This window comes from Fukomys damarensis, unplaced genomic scaffold (assembly GCF_012274545.1).
Source record: "Fukomys damarensis isolate Sample0158 unplaced genomic scaffold, DMR_v1.0_HiC HiC_scaffold_35, whole genome shotgun sequence".
Taxonomy (NCBI): Eukaryota; Metazoa; Chordata; class Mammalia; order Rodentia; family Bathyergidae; genus Fukomys; species Fukomys damarensis.
In genome coordinates, this window is record NW_022900947.1 from 43,106,821 (window position 1) to 43,128,931 (window position 22,111).

The following is a 22,111-nucleotide window of genomic DNA, read 5'->3' on the forward strand; positions in this document are numbered from 1 at the left end:
GATCGCCGGGCGTGCGAGGAGGGTTTCCACTGCGGCCGCACAGCCCAGCGCAGAGAAAGCGGGTCGCAACTTCCGTGTGTCTCAGTCACTTCAAAGAGGTGCTGTTGTTTTAGTTTTATTAGAAAAGCAAGGAGATTATGTCCAACTTTTCAAAATAAACTTTGAGCCTGTTGTCACATAGGAGTTAACAGCTCTCCGATGGTACATATTTGACTTCGGGTGTCATCGACACAAGCGACAAGCCGAACTCCACAAGGTTCAGGACCAGGACACAAACGAGTACAAACTTGTTTTCTAGTCACTCAAAACAACCTCTGTTCCGCGGAACTGAGGGGCCGTCCTGACGCCTCTTTAATTTACTCTCCTTACCTGGCTACAGTGTAAATGATCACTGACTCCGGAGAAACTTGCCTATTCAGATGAACCGATTAAGAATATCAATAAACCAGCCAGCCTCAGGGACACACACCTGTTATCCCAGCACTCTGGGGGACTGAGGCAGAAGACCCTCAAAAAAAAAAAAATTTTTTTTTTAGTACCGGAGATTGAACTCGGGACCTTGCGCTTTCAAGGCAGGTGGTAGAACCTAGACCGCAAATTTTAAACTGGGCCTGGGCAACTTGAAAAGCCAAGGGGCTCAGGATTCAGCTGAGTGCAAAGGCCCTGGATTCAGTCCACAGTGCTGCACAAACAAACAAACAAAATCAGTAAACTGAAAAAAAAATCAGTAAACTGACTGCAACCGAGAAACCAACACAACAGAACTTTTAACCATTTACCGGTACAATTATTTAAATACAGGCGGACCCAAATTTGCATATTTTCATTAATTTTTATAGGATATGACAGGAAATATAAAAATGACAATTTTGTCGAATTTATTCAGTAATTTTTCTGTGTATGGTATATCTTAAAATATTCAGTACTGGGCTGGGGATTTAGCTCAGCGGCACTGCACTGTACCTCGCAAGTGCCTGGTCCTGAGTTTCATCCCTGGTACCAAAAAAACCCCCCAAAAAACAAAACAAAAATACCCGTTCTATACACAACATAATGTTATAATCTGGACAGTAGTTTCTAGCCTCATTCCAAATTATTTTTGCATTGTCTTTCTTTAAACAACACATTTTATACTGTCATGTTAGCCTTTCCTTTTTTTCTGAGGTGGGATAATTCTTCTTTCCTTTCTCTTTCTTTTTTTTGTACCAGGGATTGAACTCGGGTCCTTGCGCTTGCAAGGCAGGCCACCGAATCACTAAGCTAAATCCCCAGCCCTTTTCTTTTTTTTTTGAGACAGGGTCTCACTATGTAGTTCAGGCTGGCCTTGAACTCACTATATAGTCCAGGCTGGTCTTGAACTCACGGTGATCCTCCTGCCTCAGCCTCCAGAATGCTGGGATAACAGGCATGTGCCGTGACACCCAGTTTACACTCTCAGTATTAACATTATGGACTTGATAGGTTTTTTTTTTCTTCTGTAATTAAACATAAGGGACATACAACTATCATTTTCCAATTTTGTGAGATTAACATTTCGAATGTCTTTATTTGCTCTGTCTACAGTGAAAAACACTTTGATCTTACATGTATTTGGTGTACATGGAAAAAATAAAACTATTTATTTGCCCAATACATTGAATATTTGGAATGCACTTGGACACTTTTAAACTAAACGGAAACTTTTAGATCTAGCTTGTACTAATCTATTTTGCACTTAGTTTTATTATCCTGCATGTAACAATTTTAAACTTCATCCCTAACTTGTTGCAGCGATTACTGTCAAATCTTTCAATTGTCTCCCTCATGCTTTGTTATTTTAAATTTTTGTTGGCTGCAGTAAAACATCAGCAAATTTTTCGGAGAAGTTTCTTGGTTGGTTTATAGTACTTTCTTAACCCTTTGGTATCTGAGACTGTCTTCCAGTTGCCTTCATCACAAATACTAACTTGGCAGTGTATATACTTCTTGGTTCAAAATTATCTCCCCTTAAAACTCTGTAGATATTGTTGCCTAGTTTTCTGGCATTTAGAATTGCAAGAGAAAAATCTGAGGTCAGTCATAGGTAACCAGTTTTCTCTGTCTGGATACTTGCAAGTTTTTCTTTATCCTTGAAATCCAAAAAAGTCAACAGGATGTTTAGGTGTTGCTTCCTTTTCAGTATATTTCAATTCATTGGATCCCGTGAGCCTTTTCATTTGTTTCAGCTTTATTTGCTTTGTCTTCTGTGTCAGTCCTGTCATATGTAGAGTTTGTCTTCTGTACAGGCCCTCTGCGTCTCTTTTCATATCTTGATTTCTTTGGCCCTTTCCTCTGCATTCGGTGAGAATTTCTCGTTTGCATTTACTTCAGTAATTTTATTTTATGACTCACACATACTTCCCTTAACTTTCTCAAGTCCAAGAAATCTCTGACATCATCTGCTTTATCATTGTGCATATTTTTAACACACTCTATTTTAAGAAGTTTAACACTTTCTAGCTCTTGGTACATCTTTAGTGACCTCTATTATATGTTGAACACTTTCTTGCTTTTTGACAGGGTCTTTCTTGCTATGCAATGCACGCTGGCCTTGAACTCACTGTGTAGACCAGGCTTGCCTTAGCCTAAGTGCTGGGATCACAACTGTGCACCATTGTGCCCAGCTATTAGGACTTTTTCTTCTTCACAGTGGGGTACAAAAATTAGGCATGCCCCAGTTCTATTTAAATTTTTTTTGGTACCAGGGATTCAACTCCGGCCTTTGTGTTTTCGAGGCAGGCAGTGGAACACTAAGCCAAATCCCTGACACCCTCCCTCCCGCCTTTTTATTTTGTTTTTTTGAGACAGGGCCTCACTATGTAGTTGAGCCTGACCTGCAACTATGTAGCCCAGGCTGGTCTTGAACTCGCAGTGATCCTTCTGTCTCTGCCTCCCGAGTGCTGGGATTACAGGTGTGCACTAGCACACCTGGCTTGACCCCCCGTTTTAAAACTTTTGAGACAGGAATTTACCAATTTATGCAGGCTGGACTTTAATTTGTGATACTGCCTCAGTCTTTCAAGTAGCTAGTCTCATAGGTTTGTGCTACCACTTCTGGCTTTGTGTATATGTGTTGAAATGTCACATTGTATCCCACAAATATATACAATTATGTCAATTGAAAATAAAACTTAAAAAAAAATTTTTAAAACTTCAAATGAGAGCTGGGCGTGGTGGCACATGCCTGTAATCCCAGCACTCGGGAGGCTGAGGCAGGAGGATCACTGTGAGTTTGAGACCAGCCTGGGCTACATAGTGAGTTCCAGGTCAGTCTCAACTACATAGTGACACCCTGTCTCCAAAAAAAAAACAAACCCCAAAAAACTTCAAATGAAATTGTTTCCTTCTCTGCAGTCAGCCACCAATTCCATCAACCTGGAAGGCTACTGCCCTCTAGAGGTAGGTTAGGAAAACACTGGGGTGCTTTTGCCTTGTGATTAATGGGGCAGGGGGAGTTGCTCCTGGCTTTCAGTTTCTGGGAACAGCGGATACCAGTCGTATGGAAATGCAGCTTATTTATTTAAAATAAAAAATCTTTTTGAGACAGGATCTTACTGTGCAGTTCAGGCTTTCTGTCTCATCTTCCTGAGTGCTGGGATTATGGGCATGCACCATCAACACCGGGTAATTTTATTTTTGAAATGCAGTTGAATACTTGAAGAACAGACTTGACCAAGATACCAAGGGAACTCACTTTGAAACACTATGAAAATGAGATCTACAAAGTCACACGTTACATCTTTATTCCCCCTTATACTTCAGAGCACTGAAGGAGGGGGAAGATGTTGGGGATGGGGAGTAGACAGGTGACTGTGAGGTACAGAGGGGTGAGAACATGGGTCTCTTGCTCATCTATGTAACTGTATTTTATTTTTATTTATTTGGTACAGGGGCTCTAACTCGGGACTTTGCGCTTAAGAGGAAGGTGGTGAGATTCAGGAGAGGATTCAGCACAGAGCTAAATCCCCAGCCCTATTTTCAGTCCAACTATCCCACGAGCTTTTATTTCTGCACTGGGGTCTGGCACTTCATGTGTTGCACATTCATTGTACACAGCTGCAGGATGTACATGGGAGGGGATTACGTAACAAAAGGTAAAGACCTCTGTTCCATAAAGACAAACACTAATACATGGCTAATGTGCTTAGATGTGGAGCAGAACCACAGGAGTCGGGATGCTCTTTCATCTAAGACTTTCAGGCACTTTAAAAGGTAATTTCCTACTTGTTCTCTAGCCACTCTCCCTCCGTCCCCAATAAAAACCCCACATGGTTCCCACATCCCTCCCTTCCCAGCTTCTATGCGGGTGGGTGTGGCCATGTGACTGTTGGTTAATGGACTCTGAACTGATGTGTGCAATGCCTCCCCTCCTCCCTTTCTTCTGCTACTGTGGACTGAACCCAGAACCTCATTCATGCTAGGCGACTTTTTTTAAAATCTACTTTTCTAGTCGTATCTCCCTAAATCTCCCAGGCTGTTCTGGAATCTACTTCAGCTTTCTGACTACCTGGGATCACTCCAACCCTTTAAAAGGCACAAAGAGGTTTGGTAGGCAGAATTTAAAGTACACTCAAACTGTTGCAGGCTATGAAGTGTGGATTTAGCTCAGTGGTGCTACCACCTGCCTTGCAAGCACAGTCCTTAAAAAAGTCAACATTATACCCTTAGAAAGAGTGGCAGGAGTTTATTATACCTATATATACTGCAATTTCAGTGGCTATTACTACCGTCTAATATAGTTTACATCCGCTGTGAACCAGGTCTATCTCACATATTTATTTGTTTTTCTTCTTCTGCAGATTGTACACAAGGGAAGGAGGTTTCTTGGTTTTGTAAGCCACACTTCTCTTGATTCGTTCTCCTTTGATGTTAACAATGTATGGCAAGAGAGGAGGCCGGACAGTCAGAACTGTTCCTTCAGGTGCATAGCCTCGGAGATGTAGTCTGTCTTGAAAATGAGGCGTTACTGCAACCCAACCTACAAGGCACATGATAGACACAGAATGCTGTTAGCAACTACCTCATTAAGAGCACTACAGCAAGTGAAAAACAATAACAAAAGAATGAAAGAGGGCCAGGGATTTAGCTCTGCTGCCTGCCTTGAAAATGCAAGGACCCAAGTTTGATCCCCAGTACCCGTCCCCACAAAAATGAATGAAACAACAAAAAACACAAACCAAAAAAATCCCCAAAACTCCAAAGCAACACTCCAAATGGAGCAACAAAGAGGGTTAGTGTGCTTTCTTTTTCTCTATTAAAAAAAAAAAAAAGCAAACAATGCATTTGTGAGAAGTACAAATTAATTTTCAGAATAGGCTGCCTTTAATGAATAAAATTACATATATTTCTTAAAATAAAGGCATCCTTCAGGGACCAGTGATTTAGCTCAGTGGTTCTGCTGCCTGCCTTGCAAGCGTAAGGACCTGAGTTCAATCCCTGGTACCAAGGAAAAAAAACAAAGGAAATAAAGTAGTCTTGCTGACTTGTATATTTTCTTTTTTTTTGGCTACTGAGGTTCAAACTCGGGTCCTTGTGCTTGTGAGGCAGGCGGTGGAACCACTGAGCTAAATTGATGGTCCTTTATTTACTTTTTACAAAGGTGCTTGAACTGGGCATGGTGGTGTGCGCACCTGTAATTCCAGTGCTTAGGAGGCTGAGGCAGGAGGATTGCTGTGAGTTCATGCCAGTTTGGGTTACACAGTGAGTTCGAGACCAGCCTGAACTACAAAGTGAAACCCTGTCTCAAAAAAACAAAACAAAACAAAACAAAACAAAAACAAAAACAAAAAACAGTGCTTGGTGTGTAAAATTACCTGCAGAGGAAAACTTGATGTCAGCCACTGCTTCAGATCTTCCAAGTCCTTCTTTTAATGTAATGTCTTCAGCAACAAGAGGAGGAAATTCTGCCATTCGTTCTTCTCCACCCATTGGAACCTTCCAATGAAATAAAATGAAGATGCTTCAAAGTGCAAGTAGGTTCTCTGCAGCTGTAATATGTTAATCACTGATAATTCTGTACCAGGGTCAAGAATAAAATCCTAAACTTGCAGCTGTTGTAAAAAAGAATGAAAGCTCTGTGATGAGATGGAAACCACAGATCCGAGAGCCTAGGGCCATTGTTGGGTATTGCCTTAGTTACTGTGTCCTTGTTGGGACAAAATACCCAACACCCACAAGTTAAAGGAGGAAAGGTTTACTTTAGCTGGGTTTATAGAGGTTTCAGTCCATAGTCGGCTGGCTCTAAGGCAGGGTGAAAGGCAAACAAAGTCCATGGCAGGCAGGCAGGCAGGCAGGAGGCAGCCAGCAGCAGCAGTGAGCCTCCCTTTCCCTTTTAATACGTCCATGCTATAAGCCTGTTGGCCGGTTCCACGCAAACCCAGGGCGGGCCTTCCCATTATCCGTACCCAGAACTGTGCTAAATAGTCTGGACTAATTTAGTTATCACACTCTTAATCCACATTTAGCATACCCTAGATCCAGCTGCTTCCAAAAGCCCCACCTATGAGCAGGAGGCTTTGTGGGGACATCTAGATATATAAGCTGTAACAGCCATGCACCTGGCAGCAATAAACAGACATGGGCATTGTGGTTTATTTACACTAATTTTATAGGCCTTCATTGATTGGGCTTTGCAAAGTGTGGGGAAGCTTAATTGTGTCAAGTTGATTGGCTTGGGAGCTGCTTAGGGAATTACTAAAGCACTCTTCTAGCTATCTGGTAAGTCCCAGACATGGAACTTTGGGTATACATACATTCCCTGGCCCTTTCCTCTCTCGCATTTTTCCCCTACATTGATTCTTTGGCACCATGAACTAAGCATCTCCACTCCATAAAGCCCTTCTGTCATATTTATGCTTTTGGAGCCAGCTGACCATAGACTGAATCTCCTGAAACCATGAGCTAAACCAAACCTTTCTTTCATGAAGTGTGGGTGATGAGTATTGTGTCCTAGTGACAGGAAATCTAATACAGAAAACTGGTACTGAGAGAGGAGCTACCGCTATGCCTGAACCTGATGACGCAGTTTGGAAGCCACTGGAGTTGGTTTGCAGGAAGATGGTGGAAAGGATTGGTTAGAGCTCAAAAAAACAGAATGCTGACAGGAATGCAGACAGTAAAGGCCAGGCTCAGTTTCAGCGGGGAACCAGAATTTCCTTGGCAACTGGACTAGAGACCATGTGTATTACACTATGGCAAACATTTATGTAATAGTTTACTCATTTTCTGAGACTTTGTGGGAAACTAAGATTATGGGTAGTAGACTAAGCTGGGCTTGGAGGAGCATACCTATAATCCCAGCACTGTGGGAGGCTGAGGCAGGACATGTTTAAGATCATCCTGGATAACTCAGCAAGACTGTCTCAAAATTTAAAAAGGGCTAGGGCCAGAGATTTAGCTCAGTGGTGCCACTCCTGCCTTACAAGCAAAATGTCCTGAGTTTGATCCCTGATACCAAAAAACAAGAAACAAGAAAATTTTTTTTATTTGTTTTTTGAGACGAGGTCTCAACTATGTAGTTGAGACTGACCTGGAACTCACTATGTAGCCCAGGCTGGTCTCAAACTCAGAGATCCTCCTGCCTCGGCCTCCCGAGTGCTGGGATTACAGGCGTGCTCCACCACACCCGGCAAAAAACAAATTTTTTAAAAGGGCTGGGGATTATAATGGCTTATGTCTAGATGTCTCTCCAAAGCCTTGTTCAGTCATAGGTGGGGCTTTTCAGAGGTGGCTGGATCTAGAGTGTGTGATGCTGGAAATACATCAGATACACATATTTAAATACTACATTCTTTCGCTGGTGTGAGAAACTGTGGAAATAAGGACTGAAATGTATAATGGATGTTGGAAAATGGTAAGAAAGTGTTTAAGTGGGAAGGGAAACAAGGGAGAAGGGAGGGAGAAGTGAAGGGACAAGAAGAAAAGTGAAAATAGAGGGGAAAAATGGAAACAAACTTTTGTACATAGGGAGGGGAGGGGGCTTGAGAGGAGAAATGGGATAAAGTAAAATTTTCTTAAAAAATAAAAATAATGAAGAAACTGATAATATAACTCAGCTCCCTCCAAAAGTGTGATGTTGGGACCAAGCGTGTGTGATTACTAAATTAGTGCACTCATTGGTTAGACACAGTTCTGAGTGGTATCAAGGGTGCCCCACCGTGGGTGTGAGTGCTACCTGCCTTAAGGGTGGATAGGATATAAGGGACAGAAAGTGTCACTGCTTGTCACTTACTGCTTGCTGCCTTCTGCCCACCTGCTTTGCCATGGATTGTTTCTGCTCTGTGATGCTTCTCTACCTTGGAGCCAGGCGACTATGGACTGAAATCTCTATGAACTGTAAGCCAAATAAACCTTTTCTCCTTTAACTTTGGGTCAAAGGAAGTGTGGCTGTTGAGATCAGTACCATTAAGAAGAAACCAAATACTTCCTACATGGACAAGAAAGATGCCTTGAGGGATCTTAGAAATCAGCAAGTCCCCTCCCATCACAGCCTCAAGGTAAAAAAGTGTCGGCCTAATTAAAAAATAAAAATAATGATAAAAAAACTGATAATATAACTCAGCTCCCTCCAAAAGTGTGATGTTGGGACCAAGGGTGTGTGATTACTAAATTAGTGCACTCATTGGTTAGACACAGTTCTGAGTGGTATCAAGGGTGCCCCACCGTGGGTGTGAGTGCTACCTGCCTTAAGGGTGGATAGGATATAAGGGACAGAAAGTGTCACTGCTTGTCACTTACTGCTTGCTGCCTTCTGCCCACCTGCTTTGCCATGGATTGTTTCTGCTCTGTGATGCTTCTCTACCTTGGAGCCAGGCGACTATGGACTGAAATCTCTATGAACTATAAGCCAAATAAACCTTTTCTCCTTTAACTTTGGGTCAAAGGAAGTGTGGCTGTTGAGATCAGTACCATTAAGAAGAAACCAAATACTTCCTACATGGACAAGAAAGATGCCTTGAGGGATCTTAGAAATCAGCAAGTCCCCTCCCATCACAGCCTCAAGGTAAAAAAGTGTCGGCCTTTCCTTTGAGTCCCTGGGACCTTGCTTGAGAAGGGCCACCTTGGGAGTTAGTTCCTTAGGATTCACTTCACCATGTTCAGCCAAGCAGACACCAAAGCTGGTCCTGGCTACTTCTTCAGCTGGTGGAAGATGCTGGCATTGTTCACATGTTGCTGGTTTTACAGGGATGCAGAGTGCAAGAGCTGTCGGGTCAGGGAGGTTTCTACCCAGATTTCAAAGGAAGCCCTTTGTGACAGGCCAGGCACAGAGCCCTTTTGAGGGCAGTGCATGAAGCCATGAGAATGAAGCTAAAGATGCAGCAGAGAGTCGAGATGTGGAGTGTTTGCTCAGGAAAGCAACAGGCCATAAACAGGGCCCGGTTAGACAGGCCATGTGGGCCACAACCAGCAAGGCCATGGAGGTGGGGCTGCCCAAGCCCTTCGGAACTCACATCTCACCATCCTGTACCCCAGTTGCTATAGGACTTAATATTTACCCTGCTGGGTTTCAGCTTTGCTTTGTTCTGATTCTTTTCTATCTTCTTCCGTTTTAGGATGTGCATGTTTACTTTGTACCATTATACGGTAGGCCCTCAAGTTACGATTGGCCTGACATATGAACAACTTGGGTTAATTAGGTTAACGGAAGATTCATCGCCTCTTGTTATTTATAGTGTGTACCCAGGTAAACATCAAGATCTCAGGTGTACTGACTTAGTTAAAGTAGCCCCCGGGAACCCATGAGTTTGTAAGTCAAGGGTCCACTGTATACTGGGAATATAAAACCTGCTTTTGAATCTTGTAAGAATCACATCTAAGAGTTTGCTCAACATCTCAGAGGAGATTGATCTGAGGACTTTTTAGCTGTGCAGGGACTGTAGGGAGTTTGGGAGAAGGGATTATTGTTTTGCTTATATGCAGGCTAGCTGTATCGTGTTAAGTGGAATTATGATCTGTGCATATCTGGAGATTAAAAAGTGCATGAAGCCATGAGAATGAAGCTAAAGATGCAGCAGAGAGTCCAGATGTGGAGTGTTTGCTCAGGAAAGCAACAGGCCATAAACAGGGCCAGGTTAGACAGGCCATGTGGGCCACAACCAGCAAGGCCATGGAGGTGGGGCTGCCCAAGCCCTTTGGAACTCACATCTCACCATCCTGTACCCCAGTTGCTATAGGACTTAATATTTACCCTGCTGGGTTTCAGCTTTGCTTTGTTCTGATTCTTTTCTATCTTCTTCCCTTTTAGGATGTGCATGTTTACTTTGTACCATTATACGGTAGGCCCTCAAGTTACGATTGGCCTGACATATGAACAACTTGGGTTAATTAGGTTAACGGAAGATTCATCGCCTCTTGTTATTTATAGTGTGTACCCAGGTAAACATCAAGATCTCAGGTGTACTGACTTAGTTAAAGTAGCCCCCGGGAACCCATGAGTTTGTAAGTCAAGGGTCCACTGTATACTGGGAATATAAAACCTGCTTTTGAATCTTGTAAGAATCACATCTAAGAGTTTGCTCAACATCTCAGAGGAGATTGATCTGAGGACTTTTTAGCTGTGCAGGGACTGTAGGGAGTTTGGGAGAAGGGATTATTGTTTTGCTTATATGCAGGCTAGCTGTATCGTGTTAAGTGGAATTATGATCTGTGCATATCTGGAGATTAAGTATGGTTTAATAAGATGTAAAAGTTTAGCTGTCAAGTTTACAAGGGGCAGAATGTGTTCAAGTTTAATTGTGTATCTTGGTTGGTCTGGGACCTCCTAGGGGATTACTAAAACACCTTTCTGGGTGTATGTGGGTGGTCACAGAGGCATGACCTTGGGTAATATATGTGGTCTCTGGTTCCTTCACCTCTGGCACTATTTCCCTGTTCTGCTTCCTGGCTGCCATGAACTAAATATCTTTACTCCATCATATCCCTTTGCTATGTTTCAGCTTTGGAGCCAGGTAACCACAGTCTGAATGCCCTGAAAGATGAGCCAAATTAAACCTCTCCTCCTTTATGTTGTGGGGGTTGGGCACTGTTTCCCATTGAGAAAGCCAATTAATACAGATGCAGCAATGTTGGGCAATTGAGACACAGTCCTTCTCAATACCTTAGTTGTTATATGCATGGTAGGATGTTTAGCAGCATCTCTGGTCTCAAGCAGACCTTAACTTATAAAACTCAAAAATGCCTCCAGGTCTTGTCAAATGACCTCCAGGGAGGAGGAGGTTGAGAGCTGTGGAGGTATACATCTGGGAGTAAAGTGTGGTGAGGGAGGATGAGGGGAATAAAAACTGGTTTTGGAGAGGTAGGTATAGTGGCACATGCTTGTAATCCCAGCACTCTGGGAGGCTGAGGCAGGAGCATTCCAAGTTCAAGCCTAGCCTGGGGAACTTAGCGAGACCCTGTCTAAAAATTAAAAAAAAAAAAAAAGCAGAGTTTGTAACTCAGTGGGAAGGCCCTGGATTCATTCAATCACCAGTACTACCAAAATAAAACAAAGCCAAAAAACTGGACACTGGCAAAATATTTAAAAGATTTCAAGAATAGTGCAATGGTAACAGCTTCAACTACCAGGATGGATCTAGAGATAATTAGGAGGCAGAACTGACTTTGGTTTGGGAGATCAGGAAGAAAGTCAGCGCAAGGTCCTGAGTTCAAGGCCTGGTATCCCCCCGCTAATTATTTTCCATTGCATGAGCACTAATACTTTGTTTTTGTTTGTTTGGTTTTTTCCCCCAGTACCAGGGATCGAACTCAGGACCTTGTACCTGCGAAGCTGGCCTGGTGTCACTGAGCTAAATCCCTGGCCCTGGTTTTGTTGCTTTTTGATTTGATGAGACAGGGTCTTGTTATGTACCCTAGTCTGCCCTGAACTTGCTATGTAGCCCAGGCTGGCATCAAACCTGAACCCCTCCTGAGAGTGCCAGGATGACAGGAGTGTGCCACCACACCTCTCTGTGCACTAAGTAGTATTCACTGATGCACTGGACACACTTGGCATTTCTGCAGCAGATACGTCTCATTATCATCACTACCACCACAAATACTTGTGTGAATACAGCTCTTAGAATGTTGCCCTGGCACTTAATCTTCTCTGTCTCATGAGCTAGGTATACTGAGAGGTAGAGGAAATCGGCATTAAAGTACACAGTTTTGCTGGACTGTAAAGAGAAGGGATGAGCAGGTCATTGGAGTTTTCTACTTTTTTAAAATTTAAAGATGAGAATGACTCTAACATATTTATATGCCAAAGAAAGGCACTAGGAGAGCTGGAAACAAGAGGAAGGGATGGGCCGGGGATTTAGCTCAGTGGTTCAGCTTCCTGCCTTGCAAGCACAAGGACCCAAATTTGATCCCCAGTACAAAAAAACAAAATAAAACAAAAGAGGAGGGGTAATATGTAAAATGAGTGCCTGGCACTAAGAATCTGGGGGGAGCCAAGTGTGGTAGCGCACAGGACTGCAAGCTCAAGGCCAGCCTGGGTAATCTAGAGATTTATCTCAAATTAAAAATATAAGGGCCAGGGCTGGGGATGTAGCTCAGGGTCGCTGTACTTATCTGGCAAGTGCAAGGTCCCGAGTTTGATCCCCAGTACCAAAAAAAAATTAAAAATAACAATTTAAAAAGCGCAGGGGATGTAGCTCAGTGGCACAGTGCCTGCCTAGCAAGCTCAAGGTTCTGAGTTTGATCCCTGGTACCAAAAACGGTCCAGGGATTTAGCTCAGTGCTCCCTGGGTTCAATCCCAGTACCAAAAAGAAAAAGAATGCTCCCCGCCACTGCAAGAACACTTTCTACTCATATCAGGGCTTCTGTACCATGACTGCCCTCTGGGCCTGTATCACTCTGTGGTGAGGCCCCCTGTGCACTGCAGGATGTGGAACATCTGTGGCCCCACTGGATGTCAGTGGGGTTCCCCAGCTATGACAGAATCTGTAACCTCTCCCTGCTCAGCACTGTCCAGCACGGTGGACTGCATGGTGGGGCTACAAGGGATTGAATGGTGGCTAGTATCCTAGGGTCACTAAGGAACTGTTTTAAATTTTATCGAATTTTAACTAATGTAATTTTAACTCATAGCCACGTGGGCAGTGGCTTCCATACTGGACAATTTAGTCCAGAGAACACACAGACTTGTAGCTTTTCTAAGATCAGGCCAAGCCAACATCCCTTTTCATATAAAGCCCACTTCACTCTACAGCCAGAATTCTTGACACTGAGGGGAGAGAAGCCAGCTGACGCACTGTAACAGATGGCTCTGTGTACAGAGTCCTCAGGCTGTGGGACCATTGCAGGTGTACCAACTACCACAGCGCAGCTACCCAGTTGTGTTGCCTTACCTGGAGCAATGAGTGACCTGCGTGCTTCTGATACACAGCATCTGCCTTTTCCAGGTAAGTAATATGCACTGGGAGGAAGTCGGAAGCCACAACTGTAAACCAAGCTGAGTGATTTCCCTAAGGACAGGAGGAAAGAAGTTATTCTACACATGAAAAATTTGGGAACCCAGGTTACAAGACACAATAAAAATGAACCAAATCAGGTAACCTTTGGAAGAACTGATATGGCAGTAGCTATAATCACACTATATTAATGCCTATAAATAAGTACAAGAGATTCATATCATGGGATATTAAGCACAAAATTAATTTAATTAGCCTGGTTCTAAAGGCTTGATCTTATGATTTGTATGTGAAACAAGAGGAAAGGGACATATCTTGTCTTAATTGCTAAACCACATGGGGCATTAAGAATTCCACTAATGATTAAGTTTTTTTTGATACAGGGCCTCATGATGCAGTCAGTTCGGGCTAGCCCTGAACTTGCTGTGATGTTCCTGCCTGAGCCTCCCAAGTGCTGGGATTATAGGCATGTGCTGCCACGCTTGGCAACAGACTTGCGCTGGCCATGGTGGCACAGCATGGGCCACATATTCAGATCTTGTCTCAAAATACAAACTGAAACAAAACAACCTAAACAATAAACATAAGGAAATAGGAAATAGGAAAAAGAAAAAAAAAAAAAACCAAAAAACCCTAGGACATTTTATTTGGGGGGAAGTGTTATAAAAAAAGAAAAATAAAAAGAAACTCTGTCTACAGTCATGACTTATTTGTCTTTGTATTTTTTTTTTTTTTTTGTACTGGGGATTGAACTCAGGACCTTGCGCTTGCAAGGCAGTCAGCAACACCACTGAGTTAAATCCCTAGCCCAATCATGACTTATCTGTATCAACTTTTTGCCAGTCCTGTTTATGTATATACTCGGTGAAAGTGCATTCTAATGCTTACTCTTTTCATTTTTCACATACAGTCCAGGCTGGCTTTGAGTCCTCAATTCTCCTGCCTCCCCACAGACTTACTTTTCCATGGTGCAGACTTTTCCTTACCTGCAGGAAATCGATGCGGCCTATGGCACCCAGAAAGAGAACCATTCCTGGTTTAAGCACAAAGGTTCTTGGAACAATGGAATGTGTTGGCAAAACAATACTTACTTCTTTTTCTGTTAGAAGATTTAAAATCTGTGAAGGAAATGACACATTTTTTAGAATTATTTTTATTGAAAAGAACGTCATTTTTGGTTTGCCTATAAAATGATAAAAAACTAAATTATATCAGCTAGCCACACACAAAAATTACATACACCATTTAAATTAATCTCAACATACTCGTGGAGGGCAGTGGCAAAGTTACTTTAAAGGTATATGAGACTTTCCTGTGTCCAACTGCAGCATCCCCCACGTCACCGTCGGTGTGAACCTGAAATACTGCAGCTGGGCGATTTAGCTCAGTGGTTCCAGTGCCAGCTTGCAAGCTCAAGGGCCCATTCAATTCCTTGTACCAAAAAACAACAACAAAAAAACCCCCAAAGAGAACCTGAAATACTGCAGTGCAATACCCAGAGATAAAATGCATGCATGAGGTCACGGGGCAGGGGCGCAGGGGAATAGTTTGCAGCTTAATGGGGTGACCTTGTGGTGGGTGTGCACACATGAAATACAAATGGTCACCCTACTCTAGGAGCAGGTCAAGAGCTTTAAGAACTTCTAAATTCTGAACTGCAACATCCTTATTTTCTTGGAATATCTGGCAGAAAAATGAGAGAAACTAGGGAATCTTGTGATTTGTGGGAGTGACAATTTTTCCTCTTCAGCATTAAAGATGAACTGAGCTACATATCCAGTCCTTTTTTAAAATTGTGAAGCAGTGTCTTGCTAAATTGCTCAGGTTGGGCTAGAAATTGTGAGCCTCCTACCTCATGAGGCCTCCTAGAGTCCTGAGATTACAGGTACGCTCTGCCATGCCCAAATGGAATGAAGAGTTCTTAAAGAGAGTAGAAAAAAATGGAAAAGGAAAGACAGAGAATATGATTTCGATGCTCCCCCTCCCCCAGTTTTCTTTTGGTTTATTCCTCCTTTTTTTTTTTTTCCAGCTTTAATTGAGTTTATTGGTACATTTTAGGGATACAGTACAGTTACATTCATTGTTGGGATCTTGTACCTCTACATGACAAGTCTTGATTCTCATTTTTTCCCCTTACCTCTGCCCTCCCTTCACCCCCTCCTCCCCTCCCCATCTACAACCACTTTATTTCCATCTTTTCATTCTCTCACATTTTTTTCTTTTCCCTTTTTACTCTTCTCCTACCCATCCCACCTTCCCTACACTTTTAGCTACTTTCTTCCCATTTCTAAATGTCAGTAATCTTATTAGAATCTTATGCATTGTTGTAGATTATTTACACCGGGAAACTATTCGGTATTTATACATGTGCGACTTAAAAAATATGGAACGCTTCACGAATTTGCGTGTCATCCTTGCACAGGGGCCATGCTAATCTTCTCTGTATCGTTCCAATTTTAGTATATGTGCTGCCGAAGCGAGCACGGTTTATTCCTTCTGTGGTAAGCGCTCTACCACTGAGTTACATTCCTAGCCTTTCTGGACTTTTCTTCCCCCCTTTTGGTACTGGGGAATGAACTCAAGACCTTGTGCTTGCAAGGCAGGTATGGCACCACTGAGCTAAATCTCTTTTTTTTTGGAGGCAGTCTTGCTATGTTGTTCAGGCTGGCCTTGAGCTCACTATGTAGCCAAGGCTGGCTTTGAACTCACAGTGATCCTCCTGCTTCAGCCACTTGAGTGCTGGGATTACAGGTGTGTCGCCACGTCCAGCTTCTGGTAAGATTTAAGAAAAAAAATCTGATTAATATGTTCACAATGGGGCCATAATTCATGTCTTGTTGCTAGGCAGCTCTGATTTGAATGTGCTGTATTCTCACCAGCTTGAACCATCAGTGGTACATACATGACTGTCCCACTGAGTGGCATGGCATGGGACAGTCCCATTGGGCTGTACAAGCTGGTGGGGATGTGTTAAAAAAAGAAAAAGACTGACGGTGTACCTCCACGGTAAACCCTTTATTAGAATGCACAAGATCCCAAGTTTAATCCCTAGCACACACACACACACACACACAAAAACAAAACAAAACAAAACAAAAAAAACAAAGAAAGAAAGAAAGAAAAAAAAGGCAGTAGCTTAAAAAAACTGTAACATTCAGGTTTTAGTGTTACCTCAGTGTGCTGACATCTCTCAAATTCAGTTTATTTTGAGATGGGGTCTCACTATCTTGCCCAGGTTGGCCTTGAAATTCTCTGGTTTTATCCCTGAGTTACTAGGAATATAGGCATCTGCCATGGTGCCCAGCTCAAAATTTATTCTTAGATTGGCAACATTACATTGATAGGAAATTATAATTCACTGTGCTGTAAAAACGACTTAAGAAAATAACCTACCACACCTATTTACTTTTAATGGGCAATTGCTTATGTTACTTTTTTCATTTATTGGTATGTTTTAGTTATATGATGACATTCATCTTTGGTAATTTGTACCTTTACATGATATATCTTGGTTTTTATTTTTTTCCATTACTCTCTTTTTAACATTTGTACTTGGGCTGGGTATGGTGACACACAGTTGTAATCCCAGCTGCTCCAGAAGCTAAGTCAGGAGGACTGCAAATTTGAGGTCAGCCTGGGTAACCTAGTGAGATCTGATCTCAAAGGAGTGTGAGTATAGGTCAGTGCTCGTGGGCTTGCCTAGTACGTGTGAGGTCCTAGGTTCAATCCCTATCACCACAAAAAACCAAAACCCAAAAACACATTTGTACTTGGGTAAAATATTTATGTATGAGTGGGTATTGTGACTCATTCCTAAAATCTCATGTTGAGGCAGAAGAACCACCATGAGTTGTGGCTACATTATGAGACTGTCTTAAAAAAATCAAAAACCCACTGGGCATGGTGGTGCATGCCTGTAATCCAAGCACTTGGGAGGCTGAGGCAGGAGAATACTGAGTTTGAGACTAGCCTAAACTACATAGCAAGCCCGTCTCAAGAAACCAACCAAACAAAAATACCCAAAACTTATATACTTGCTAGCCTAAAGTATTATTTTGTGAAGACTGATTCTATTAAAACTATGCCATTACACAAACACACACACACACACACACACACACACACACACAAAGTAGACCAAAAACTTGTGAATATAGTTAATAAAAAGGAAATAAAAAGTAACAACACAAAGAGAGGCTCACAAGAAAATACAGGTTGATGTAGCATTCAGGAGGATGAGGCAGGATTCCAAGTTAGAGGCCAGCCTGAGCTACATATAGACCTTTTCTCACAAAAATAAAAAAAAAATTAAAAAAACAAAAACAAAAACAAAAACTAAGCTGGGGTTGGGGATGTAGCTCAGTGGCACTGCATCTGCCTGATAAGAATGAGGTCCTCTTGGACCAGGGATTTGGCTCAGTGGTTCCACTGCCTGCCTTTTGAGCACAAGGGCCTGAGTTTGAACCCCAGTACCACACACACACACACACACACACACACACACACACACACACACACAAACACACACACACACACACACACAGAGCAAGGTCCTGAGTTTGATTCCCAGTACCAAGGGAAAAACAAAAACCAAAACCAAACTAAAAAAAGGTTTGAGAGTATTTCCCTTTCAAATACTTTCTACACATCCAGTGTAGCTGTCTGCCATCTCCCTCTTTCTTCCTCCCTTCTTCAAATAAATCATCTTTTACTTTTAAAAAACAAAAACCATTTGAGCCTGAAAATCCTAAATCTAAAATGTTTCAAATCCCTTGGATTTTCAGATGCTGGACTGGTAAACTCCATGCAAACCTTCGAAAATCTGACACTTTTGGTCCCAGCATTTCAGATAAAAATTTGTGAGAAAGGGGCTGCAAGGGTTGGGGATTTAGCTCAGTGGTTCCGCTACCTGCCTTGCAAGTGCAAGGTCCTGAGTTCAATCCCTGGTACAAAAAAAACAAAAAACAAACAAAACAAAACAAAACAAAAAAAACGAAAGAAAGGGGCTGCAAGTAAATTTTTGTTTTTCCTTTTTTTTTTTTTAAGACAATCTTGCTATGTAATCCAAGCTGGCCTTGAACTTTCAGCAATCTTCCTGCCTTAGCCTCCTGAGTGCTGGGATTACAGATGTAATTGCACCAGGCAGCAATACACTTCTGAGAGTTTAACTGTATGTGAATCTGATCAAGCAAAGGAGAGAAAGGTATCCAAGAAGTCAACCTTGCTTCACAGGGAGCTAGAAAGATAATGAGGGAGGTGGAATTCAAGTGGCCAGAGGAAAGGAAATGATCAATGGAACCATTTCGAGACTGTGTCCTGAAAGCACATCAGGGCAGATGACTGACTTGGATAAAGATCAAAACTGCAAACAAGGCTGGGTGTGGCGGCACTCACCTAATCCCAGCTACTCAGGAGGCTGAGGCAGGAGGATCAAAAGTTTTAGACCAGCTGGGGCAACTTAGCAAAACTCTGTCTCAAAATAAACTGGACTGCAGAGATATTTATGATTTCTCCCATCTGGAATCCAGTAAATGTCTCCCTAACTAGGGTAAGAACCACACGATAATACAAGTAAGTTGCATTCACTGAAGTTGACCATATGAATGGAGAACTCAATGGCATGTGGATTCATCCCTGAACTTTTATGAATGAATCAGAACTGAATCTGAAATGGAAATACACCATTTTCTTACTACCAATTAGGGCAGTAACTTCTGCAATTTAGGGTAAATGTTACTAAAGAAAACAAATACATACACAGTTTTCTTTCGTAATTCCAGGGGTGTCATAAAACCAGTGAGCATCTTTTACATCTTGTGGGGTCAATTCTACTCGTTTGATGGGTTTGTCCACAGCTGCAACAGGCTCATTTCCCATGTCAAAGGCAAGTGAATCAGGATCAAACTCAAATTCATTCTTCTGTTCTTTTGAATACAAGAATGTTCTTCCAACTCTTCCTAGAACAAATTATATTGAGGTTATCAGTCACCACTTTAATGCTTTTGACTCCAGACAGTTTTTATTATTATTTTTTTCAGCACTGGAGACTGAACCTACAGCCTCATGCACACTAGGAAAGCACACCATCACTGAGCTACATCCCCAGGCATTTTTAAGATAGGGTCAACATAGGCTGGCCTTTAACTTGTCATGCTTGTGCCTCAGGCATGCACCACCTTGCCTGGCAGCCAGAAGATTTTTATGTTTGTCTCAAACAAGTTACGATGACTAATTACAGTGTAAGTGGAAGTGAGGCTGTAAGGATATTTGGGCTCTCCTCGCCGCTCCCCTGGCCCAGGTAGTGGGAATCAGTTTTATAATGATCAAGTGTGTAGCTGGCTGTATACAATGAAGTGGGTGATGTTAGAAAACTCGGGTCCTTGCTTTTCCAAGGCAGACAGCAGAATCACTGAGCTAAATCCCTGGTTTTTTTACACAGTGGAGTACCACTCTGCCATAAAGGATAAGCTTCAGACGTTTATAGCTAAATGGATGGACCTTGAGACCATACTCAAGTGAAATAAATTAGACACACATGTTTAAATACCACATTGTTTCTCTGGTTGCGAGAAACTGAAAGTGGAAATAAGGACAAATGTACAATGGATGTTGGGAAACGGAAAGGGGAACAAGGGAGGAGGGAGGGAGAAAGGAAAGAAGGGAGGAGAAGAGAAGTGCAAATAGAAGGGAAAATGGAAACAAAGCTTCAGTACATAGGGGAGGGGACTTGAGGGGGAAGGAATACAATTTATTAAACAAACAAACAGAGAGGAGCTGTTTGTTTTTAAAAAGTAAGGCTGAAAAGAGACACCAAGAACAGAGAAACTAATTAACTTAATTTGAAGCTCAGCATAGTCAGTGGCCTTTACCAGCTGTCTTGACCTAGGTTTCCCAACAGTACCACACATGCCTCTAAGAGGGCTTCTGCTCTAGGATGAGGCAGGTCTCTACAGAAATGGGCTGGTTCCACACAGCTGTGCGCAGGTTCTTACAAGGTTCTTTAGTGCAGCGCTGGGAAAGGTTTCCCAGGGGAATCTTACCTACTACATAACCGTGCTTTTTCAAGACATTCAATTGATTTTGTTCTTGCTCATTAAGATCTTCTTCTGATTTACTTGCATCGCTTTTAAGTCTTTTTTGTCTTTCAAACATCCTGTAAGGAGTTGGGTTGCAAATAGGAAACTTCAGAAGATTTAATGTGGTACCTGAAATTCCAAATAAATGGTTTTAAAACCGGGCCTGGTGGCAGGTAGATTGATGAGGCCAGCCTTAACTACATAGCTCAAGACCCCGACTCAGAAAAAAACAAAAACAAAAACAAAAACAAAACCCCCAGAAATAAGAGGAAGAAAACAAGCATTTCTGAGAACCTACACAGTTTGCTACTGCAGTTTATTTCATTTAATTTTCATGGCAACCATCCATAAGATTACTCCTACTTTACAAATGAGGATTTAGGCCATGGATTGGCTCAGTCTAATCCAGTATTTGAATGCCTGATTTAATCCCATTCTCACCTAACGATCCCCTACACAATTTGGGCTGAATTTAGATGATCAGGTGGACTGAGGTTAGTACGACTGTGGACAATTCTGTGTGTAATTCAACCAAAGTGCAAGACATAAAACAAACATGACACCTAAAAAAACAACAAAAAACGAAATATGACAGTTTTATCAACTTTAAGCAGAATCATAAAAGACCCATTTTTTCAATTACAAAAAAATTTTCTTTTGAGACTCATTATATAGTCTAGGCTGCTGAACTCACAATCTCTGGCCTCACCCTCCCAAATGCTGAGATCACTTCCACCTGGCACAGAAGTTTCTTAAAATTCGCAAAACTGACATTTCTTCTCAACACAGCCACACACCATTTTCTATTAATCACACTCCAATGTTACATATGTTTAGTGTAAAAGTCTCAAAAATAAATTCAAGATGTGAAAAGTAAGACTGAGGGGTGGGGAAGACTAAAAAGTAAGTACAACTTTCTAGAAAAACTTGCACAGAAGCAAGCTACAAGGGAAATCTCAGAGAGGAGTAGCAATGTCTAGTGACGAGAACCCAGAAGTGCTCCAGAAACATTTCTATTAGAAAATTACAATACAGACCGAGTTATCAAGCACGCAGCTGACACAAGAAAGATATGTTAAAAGCAGTGACAATCTGTAAAGGGACAGCTTCGGGCAGCCCACGACGGGCAATAAGGAAATCTGTATTAGACACTGTCCCCGCAAGCGAGCCTCCCCAGCCTCACCTGGCCAAGGGGAGATGGTGGCCCTGTCGATGGCCTCAGAGCCCTTGGCGGTGCAGTAATCGGACTCCAGGAGAGTGTTGAAGAGGGTGGATTTGCCGGCGTTGGTACTGCCCACCAGGTAGACGTCGCCGCGGTAGCGCCAAGAGCTCTGAAGTGCGGAAATCAATTCTTCGATCCCGTAGCCGGTTTTGGCGCTAATCAGACGCACGTCCCTGACCAGAGTGCAGGACCTGCCCGACGGATTCTCGTTCTTCTCCCCGTCCCCATCCCCGTCTCGGCCGGTGTGTTGTGGCCCCTGGTGACCAGGGGCGGGCAGGAGCCCCGCGCGAATGCAGTCGTCCCACAGCCGGTCCCGGAGCCGCTGCCGGTAGCCGGGTGCATCCTGGGGCAGCAGGTCCAATTTGTTCCCCAGAACAATGAGCTGCTTGGGGCCTACGAGCGCGGG

General features: G+C 42.7%; 1 protein-coding gene and 1 non-coding gene across 2 annotated transcripts in view; both read right to left on the reverse strand.

Moving 5' to 3' along the window:
* Positions 1-3,798: 3,798 nt before the first annotated feature.
* Positions 3,799-22,111, reverse strand: part of Noa1 (nitric oxide associated 1) — a 19,369-nt gene continuing 1,056 nt past the window's right edge. The window contains exons 3-9 of the mRNA XM_010609526.3: positions 21,667-22,111; positions 20,448-20,612; positions 19,165-19,364; positions 14,394-14,525; positions 13,345-13,461; positions 5,832-5,952; positions 3,799-4,996 (exon numbers count right to left, since the gene is read on the reverse strand). Coding sequence (XP_010607828.1) covers positions 4,794-4,996; positions 5,832-5,952; positions 13,345-13,461; positions 14,394-14,525; positions 19,165-19,364; positions 20,448-20,612; positions 21,667-22,111 — 1,383 coding nt within the window. The 3' untranslated portion in view covers positions 3,799-4,793. The remainder of the gene's footprint in view (positions 4,997-5,831; positions 5,953-13,344; positions 13,462-14,393; positions 14,526-19,164; positions 19,365-20,447; positions 20,613-21,666) is intronic.
* LOC117284303 lies at positions 15,785-15,891 on the reverse strand. Its single transcript, XR_004515371.1, has one exon. It is a non-coding gene; the product is annotated as a U6 spliceosomal RNA (small nuclear RNA).